This window comes from Benincasa hispida, chromosome 11, assembly GCF_027475165.1.
Source record: "Benincasa hispida cultivar pf3 chromosome 11, pf3_genome.v1.1, whole genome shotgun sequence".
NCBI lineage: Eukaryota > Viridiplantae > Streptophyta > Magnoliopsida > Cucurbitales > Cucurbitaceae > Benincasa > Benincasa hispida.
The window spans coordinates 86,974,800-86,983,882 of record NC_143488.1 but is presented as its reverse complement, the minus strand read 5'-3'; the positions used below and the strand labels follow the sequence as shown (position 1 = coordinate 86,983,882).

At 36.7% G+C, this 9,083-nt stretch overlaps 1 protein-coding gene across 1 annotated transcript; it reads left to right on the top strand.

Annotated features, from left to right (window-relative positions):
- Positions 1-2,984: 2,984 nt before the first annotated feature.
- LOC150032995 (uncharacterized) lies at positions 2,985-8,445 on the top strand. The gene is made up of 2 exons (XM_090307419.1): positions 2,985-7,673; positions 7,778-8,445. The coding sequence occupies exon 1, from the start codon at positions 6,783-6,785 to the stop codon at positions 7,641-7,643; it is 861 nt and encodes a 286-aa protein (XP_090163545.1). The 5' UTR covers positions 2,985-6,782; the 3' UTR covers positions 7,644-7,673; positions 7,778-8,445.
- The last annotated feature ends 638 nt before the right edge of the window (positions 8,446-9,083 follow it).

The window sequence follows — 9,083 nt, the reverse complement described above, 5'->3', positions numbered from 1 at the left end:
CGATTTGAATTTCAATCATCAATAACAAATTTTTATTTAAAATGAGGTTGAGTAGTGTTCTCTTTGTGGAATTTATTAATTCCTTAAATACATGAAATTTCTCATTAAACACCCGCGACAGAGATTAGAAACATCAAAGTTTGATGTTATAATATTCTTGAGGTGCAGAAAATTGGTTTTGGGAATTCAAAATAAATTTCCAATTTACTTGATGGCTTTGATGCCACTCATAATTATTAGTTTTTTTTTACTTCTAAAATGTGAGCTAATAAACATGAGACATTTGAAAACAAAGCAAAATAACATTTTGTGGACCTTATTAAGCTTATAGACACTACTTTTGCCTCCAAATTTATTTCTTTGTAATCTACTATTTATCGAAACTAAGGCCCCATTTGGTATCTATTAAATTTTTTTTGTTTTTCTTTTTGAAAATTAAGTCTTTTTATTCACATTTCTTATAATGATTTACATCTTTCTTAAGTGCAATGGTTGAAACAAAAAAAAAAACTTTTTAAAAGTTACTTTTTTTAGTTTTCAAAACTTGGCTTGTTTTTTTAAACCATTGGTGAAAAGTAAATAATAAAGGAAAAAATTTGGAGGTATAAGTAGTGACCATAAACTTAATTTTCAAAATCAAAACCAAAAAGAAAAAATAAAATAGTTACCGAACGGGGCTTAAATTCTAAAAGCTTATTTTTGTTTTTGGAATTTGGCTTAGAACTCAATCATGGGATTTAAAGAAATATGTAAATAATTATAAGAAATAGAGAGATAAATAAAATTAATTTTAAAAAATAAAATAATTATATCGAAAGAGAGCTAACTAATTACTGAAAAAGACCTAAATAGATATTCACGAGGTCTAAACTTTTTAAAATTGTGAGATGAAATTAGAAAATAGTGTAGGTAGATGTATTTTAAAACCAAGTGGCAAATCAAATGGTATAAAGTCAAAAGACAGGTAGGTAGCTACAATTTAACGCTCACACTATCATTTTATAAAATAATATATCCAATGGTTTATTTATTTTTATTTTCATTACTTCCTTTTGCTTTGAAACACATATTTAAAAGTTGCTATACGGTCCATTTCTCTATATCTTAAGTAGATAAATGAGCCAATTGGCCTTTTAATAGTTATCAGTCCCTCTCGTCCCTCTAATGATGAAATATTTTCAATTAAATACTTCACTTTAACAAACATTAATTTGTCTCATCATTAAATACTTCACTTTAACAAACATTAATTTGTCTCATCTGTCTTTTCACAAAATAAATACATATTAAAATAAATTAAACATAATATATATTTAAAATAAATTAGTAAAATATAAAATAAGAAATTTCTAAATTTTTAACTTCCTCAAATTTTCATGGAACTTGTCCAATGATTGTGTCCTCCAAAACCTACAAAATGCCATTATTTATAGGCAACTTGACAAGTAAGAAGTGGATTATATGGACACTAATAATGGGTAATGTTGAGACACATGAACAATACTTTGGAAAATGGGGGCATGACACGTGGTCAATAGATACTAAGCATGAGCATCTAATGGGCATCTATTATCATATGTTTATAATGCTCCTCCTTAGATGTTCATTATATATATATAATATATCTCGTTAAAACATTACTACGAAAAACCCCAATAGAAAAAAAAATCTTAGTGAAGGGAAAAGATTACATATTCATATAATTTATACACTTAAAAAGTATTACTCGCCTTCATGGAAACATCACTTAAGATCTCTGAGTCGCCGCATTCCAATGTTGTTGGGGTTGATGTCCTAAAGTCTCGAGTCCTGTATTTTGTAAACAGTTTGTACGAACGCTTGTGTTGTTAATATATGATATTTACTTCACATCTTGTATTTTTGCTAATTTACTTGTTTTATTTGCTTTACTACAAACTAATAAACATAAAATCCTTGGTTATCTGTATGTGACTTAAGTATGTATGTGGTGACATACAAGTGGATCATGTCTTGATTGATAACCAAAATGGTTTGTAGTATATGGATATAGAAGGGAAACCTTATTCTGGTAACGCTACGGATGCAATCCGCTTTGTGGAATGGTCACAAGTGTTGTGACTTATCAAAGTGGTTTGATCCTGATCATTCGTGTTAGGGACATGCGAGTGGAGGCGTCCTATACAAAGAGTTTGTATAAGACCTGACCATGAAGTGTTAATGTCTTGTTATATAACACCGTTCATAATAGAGACTTCACTTCTCTAGGATGACCATAGGTAACATGACCTCAATCCTGAGTGAATTAGGAACTCCTGCCATTGAGGGCAGTCTTTTGATTTGTATGGGTGCAAGTGGCCAAGTCGTCGATTCAAACCTACCATTTTGGGGATTAGTCTGATTTAGGAGCTGGGAACTCAGCTACACAAGATGGAATTTACTCTTTCCTCGAGGCAATGGTAAGTAGATAGATAACTCCTTTAAGGGCTGATTCCAGGGCTTGAACGATGTGGCGCGACACACTTTCTCTTGACCCGAGAGGTGTTCACACATAGTTGGACTATGTTGTATTGTTCATTAGAGGAATCAGTAGTACTTAAGAAGTGAGATGTAACTATAGGGGCATACCAGTAATTTGGCTCAACTGTACTTATGAGCATCTGTGAAGGGTCATCATACTCATGATTGGTTATATCCGGGATGGACACAGAAATATATCTGTGGTAAGAAGAGTTCAGCTATTGGTTTTTAGTGGAATGTCTGACAGTTAACGGATGGTGGATCTCGTGGCTAAAGAGTTTAGTCAACTATTCACGGACCGTTGGAGCTTCGAGCCACAGGTCCATTAGGTCTCCTGGGTAGTTTGGATAAAGTCGAGAACCAGTATTTGAGTTAATTTGAAATGTTCAAATTGACAAGAGGAATTTTGATTATATATGATATAATTGGACTGGTTAATTATATATGATATAATTGGCTAAATATATGAGATACATTATTTTTGGAGGAAATTAAATATAAATATGATTTATATCAAGTAGAGGAGAAAATATTATAGTAGATATGTGATATTAAACTATACGATAAAAATATAATATGATTATATTAATTAATTAATTAATTGGTTATTATATAATAATTAAGCCAATTTTCACGTTTGGACGTGGGTTAGTGGGAATGAGTCGGTTATTGTAACCGAGGAAATAAAAAATGAAATCGTTTCATTTTTTATCGCCCATTCGTCAATCCAAGAGAATTCGAAAGCGCGTTGGTGTTTTTGTAAAACGATTGCTTAAAGAAACGAGAGCCTATACGATAGTGCCTCTTCGCCTAAACGATCGTCTTCCTCGCGCTAAACGATCGCACACTGTCGCCTACACGATCGTATAGCTTCTCTAAACGATTGTATAGTGTGCCGATTTTACTAAATAATCGTGTACCTTTTCCTAAACGATCGTTTAGTAAATACTGTACGATCGTGTAGCTTCTCCTAAACGATAAGCAGTCTGCTATACAATAGCGTTTTCTTCACTTTCATTTGCTTATCGCCTACATGATTCATGTTCCTCCTTCCTCTACCAAATTCACCAAAGCCTACCCTTTGGGTTTTCACTCCGAGAATACCCGAGGCTCTTTTATGGTGGTGTCGTCCCCGTTGCGGTTGTGAGTTTGCATTGTTCGTGCTGTTGCAGTCGACATTTCCGCTGGGCGTTGGTAGATGTGGAGGTTTTCTGCTACGTTGGAGTTCCGAAGTGTGAAAAGTGTCTTCAACTGGTATGGAACTCTCTCCCTTATTGTTTTTCTTGTTCAAAGCATGCCATTAATTAAGATTTGTTTGCATAACTGTATGTATTGAATGTATAATATGTATTTCGGTCACTGTGAGATTGGAGAGATCCAAATGCGCTCATGGAACTCTTCGGTATGAGATCCTTCAATTGGTATCAGAGCCAGGTTTTGATACTCCGATTTTATCTGTTGCAACGAAATGAAATATACATTCATGGTGGGTGCATTTCTATGCTGGTTTAATAGTTAAATTTTGTCGTGAATGTGCGGATTAATGGATGTTTTTGGGATGATTTACCTCGGTTTGATTTAGATCCTTCGACATTTGTGGTTGTTTGTAAAGGCCCCTGCGTTTGTGGGCAGTAATAATCGTTATTGAGTCTGTATCCAAAGTTTGTTTGTTTTGAGTCATTCGTCGAAGAAGCAGATCTGTGCAAGCGTTGCATAAGAGTGGTAAGCGATCTGGGCAAGTGTTTCCGTTATTCGAAGAAGGAGGCGATCTAGGGTTGATCGCATCTTCAAAAGATGTTCTACGCGATCGCTGTTGATCGCATTGTAAAGATGAAGAAGTAAGCAATCGCTGTTGAACGCATCAGTTAAACAATGAAGTATGCGATCAAGAGTTTATCGTATCGTGTTGACGATCGGGTACGCTATCACTGAGTATCGTTTAACGTGCGCACGCGCTATACGATCGTTTAGGTCAACAGGCTTCATCGCTTAGTAACTGACTAAACGATCGCTTAGCATCGCAAGGTAAATCGTTTACCTGGTTGCACGCATTATGTAAACGATGAGATGCTCGCAGATCGCTTAACGCGTGCGCTATATGATCGTTTAGGTCAACAAGCTTCATCGCTTAGTAACTGACTAAACGATCGCTTAGCATTGCAAGGTAAATCATTTACCTAGTTGCACACATCGTGTAGACGACGAGATGCTCGCAGATCGCTTAATAAGCGCGCGCCTAGACGATCGTTTAGGTCAGCAAGCTTCATCGCTTAGTAACTAACTAAATGATCGCTTAGTAATGCAAGGTAAATCGTTTACCTGGTTGCACACATCGTGTAGATGATGAGAGGCTCGCGTATTGTTTAAAGCGTGCGCGTTAGACGATCGTTTAGGTTAGCAAACTTTATCGCTTAGTAACTGACTAAACGATTGCTTAGTAAGGCAAGGTAAATCGTTTACCTGTCGTCGCGCTACACGATCGCATAGACGACCAAGCTTCGTAGCCTCGCCGTCATCTACATGATCGTTTATTTATGCTTCTATCGTCTAGTGCGCGCTGAACGATCATCTACCTACTGGAGTTTGCTACACGATGAAGACCTCCTAACGGTTTGTTTGCCTGTGAACCTGTTTCCTCGATGAAAAATGTAATAGATAGGGTATTTCATTCCGATTATTTATAAAGGCTTATCCCGGTCCATTAATCTTTTTATCTATTACATGTGATGTATATTTTTATATGTCATATGGTATGCACATATAGTAAATCCCACCTTAGGTTATGCAATGATCCTGCATCATCTCTTTATTGTAATTGTTATAATTTAGAAAAGTATGATTTAATTATGTAAGAGCATGCTCATGCATCATATAATATAAGAGTTATATTTATGCATGCATAAAAAGAATTAACATGCATCATCTTTATATTATAATTGTTATAGTATAATGGTGAATGATAGCATGTTTGCTTGGTTGTTACACGTTATATAAAAGTTATATATAATAATGACCGGACATTGCATGAAGCATGACACATAGGTTACTTTATAAATGTTATAAACACCTCGTTGTGTGCAATGGTTTTAGTTGTTTCTTTTTAAAAGTTAAAGAGAAATTAGAACTAAAAGAAATAAGAAAGATATGCATGCTCACTTAGGTTTAATCCATGGTTTTAAAGTGTTTAAAACTTGGATCACATAGACCTAAGATCACAGTTCTAATACGATTAGCAACCCTAAGACTTTAATCTTTTAATCAGTTTAATAGGATTAAATTGGCTAATAAAAGGTTAAAGTGTAGCAAATCTATTTATAAGGGACCTTTTGTCTAAGGCGGGTTTTGTCTAGGCTGGGGTATTTAAGTTGACGGAAACATAACACCCTTACCTGGGAACTTACCTGGAAAGGTGAATTAGATAGATTTGATGCATGCAAGGATAGTCCATTAAAGTGTTTAAATGTGACTACTTGAACTTGTTCATATTTCATAGACAAACGTTGTTTATGAGAAGAGTTTAAAAAGACGACTTAGACTAAAATCAATAGCTGAATTGTCTAAGTTAATGAATCCCTAGGTAGAACATTCAGTAGGAGGTACTTGGGGGCATAAAATGCTTCACTTAAACCTTTCATGTTTCTCCTAAATAGTCCACACTGTGAGATCTAGCCTCAGCCTTGCGGCACCTTTGGCGTGTCCCCCAAACGGATGGTGTTTGGGTAGGTCAATATCAAGGTGGATGGAGAGAGTGTTCATAGTAAATGGGAGCGGGAAGTACGATAGCATATCCCGTGGTCTCTCTCGTTAGGTTGAATAAAGTTACTGCGCATCGCCTCGAGGCACCCTGGGAGTGTCCCCCTAAAGGATGACAGTTTTGCGCGTTGCTTTATTTGATCTCTTGTAAAAGGATAAGGTAACTTAATCTCTTGTCCTAATCTGTTTCTTCCCTACGGTGGGCTCATTAGGGCGAGATTCTAGCACCGAAAGCAAGGGGTTACATTTACGCGAAATAGTTAAAGGTTAACGATTCTGGACCAAAAAATGGTGGTTGTTAGGTTCAGTTCTAAGGGTTGGATCTGCCTAATGGTTGAAAATTTCTCATCCCAACGAAGGGGCAACTGATCACCCCATCGGTGGCATTTGTTTTGCCTCATTGAGGCATCATTGCAAAATAGATGTCTATAACTTAGGTACTTGAAACTGTTTTGCAAAACTGATTGGTTTAAAAGTGGTTCAGCAAATTCTAATAAAGTTTTGTTTGTATTTTCAAAAACTTTTTCAAAATGGCAACAGCTATGTTAGCATTACTAAGCGCCAAAAAACTTAATGGCGATAATTTCACAACATGGAAACATATGATCATGACGATTCTGATCATCGAGGATCTCATGTTCGCTCTCACGGAGGCTTGTCCTCCTATTCCAGCTTCTAATGTCGCTCGAAATGTTCAAAAGGCATACGAGCGATGGACAAGGGCGAATGAGAAGGCCCGAGCCTACATCTTGGCAAGTCTTTCTGAAGTTTTGGCTAAGAAACATGAGTCTATGGTCTCAGCGCGTGAGATCATGGAGTCCCTGCGGGGGATGTTTGGACAACCGTCTGAACAACTTATACATGAGGCTCTTAAATACATATTCATCTCCAAAATGGCAGAAGGCACATTTATTCGTGAACATGTGCTAAACATGATGGTCCACTTCAATGTGGCAGAGTTGAATGGGTCTACCATCGATGAGGGCAGCCAGGTTAGCATAATCCTGCATTCTTTGTTGGAGAGCTTCTTACACTTTGTTAGCAATGTGATTCTTAACAAAGTGAAATATAACCTTACAACTCTCCTCAACAAGTTGCAGACATACCAATATTTACTGAAAAGTAAGGAGAGGCAGAAGGGTGAGGCAAATGTTGCTTCATCCTCCAGGACGTTTTATAGAGGTTCGACCTTAGGAACAAAGTCTGCACCTTCTGCTTCTAACTCTGCAAATGGGAAGAAGAAGAAGAAGAAGAAGGTTGGTAAGGGAAAAGGGAAGGCACCTTCTAACCCACGCCTGTCGCCCCAAGTAAGCATCCACAAGTTGCTAAGGGAAAGTGTTTCTACTACAACCAATATAGACACTAGAAGAGGAACTGTCCTCGGTATCTGAAAGAGAAGAAAGCAACCAAGGCTGATAAAGGTAAATATGATTTACTTGTTCTTGAAACTTGTTTAGTCGAGAATGATGATTCTGCCTGGATAATTGATTCGGGTGCCACTAACCATGCTTGTTCTTCTTTTTAGGGGATTAGATCTTGGTGATAGTTGGAGGCTGGTGAGATGACGATGCAAGTAGGCACCGGGCAGAGGACTCCAGTTAGCTTTACAGAATAGGTTTCTTGTTTTAAATGATGTATATAATGTTCCCAAACTAAAGAGAAACCTCATTTTTGTAAAGTGTTTATTGCAATGTAAATATACTATCTCTTTTAATGTAGATAAAATGTTTATTCATAAAGATGGTGTTTTTATTTGCACAGCAAATCTGGAATCGAATTTATATGTGCTAAGGTTGTTAGCCATTAATTCCCTCCATAATACTGAATTGTTCAGAACTGCCGTAACTCAATCAAAACGTCGATGAATTTCTCCAAAAGAAAATGTTCAACTTTGTCATCTACGTTTAGGGCACATCAATCTCAATAGGATTGAGAGATTGGTGAAGAATGGACTTCTAAGTAAAAGATTTGGGAGAGGCTCAGTTTGTTCTAGGTATATAAATCTTTTGGGATCGTAAGAACAAAGTGCTAGCACTGTCTCAGGCATCGTACATTGACAAGATGTTGCTCAAGTACTCAATGCAGGACTCTAGAAGGGGCCTACTGTCGTTCAGGCATGGAGTCACTTTGTCTAAGGACATGTATCCTAAGACACCTCAAGAGATTGAAAAGATGAGACGCATCAGTTTAACCCAGGCCATTTTATTATTGCTAACCCTTTTACGAAGGCTCTCACGGCTACAGTGTTTAAGGGTCACCTACGGAGCATGGGTCTATAGGATCGCCCGCGGTTGGACTAGGGCAAGTGGGAGATTTTCTTGTACTCGGCTTTTATGCTCTAGTTTATTATTTTGTACTAGTTTTTTGTACACCCCACTTCGCTTTAGAACAAGTGGGAGATTTTTGGGGTTGATGTCCTAAAGTCTCGTGTCCTATAGTTTGTAAACAGTTTGTACGAACGCTTGTGTTGTTAATATATAATATTTACTTTACATCTTGTATTTTTGCTTATTTATTTGTTTTATTTGCTTTACCACAAACCAATAAACCTAAAATCTTTGGTTATCTGTATCTGACTCAAGCATGTATGTGGTGACATACAAGTGGATCATGTCTTGAGTGATAACCAAAATGGTCTGTAGTATATGGATATAGAAGGGAAACCTTATCCTGGTAACGCTACAGATGTCGGCTGCTTTATAGAATGGTCACAAGTGTTGTGACTAGTCACAGATGGTCTGATCCTGATCATTCGTGTTGGAGACATGCGAGCGGGGGCGTCTGATGACATGTAGAAATGCATGTCATCTTAGTCTTTTTACTTAGAATTA

Coding starts and splice junctions, on each gene's coding strand:
- LOC150032995 (XM_090307419.1), top strand. CDS start 6,783: ATGGCAACAGCTATGTTAGCATTACTAAGCGCCAAAAAACTTAATGGC.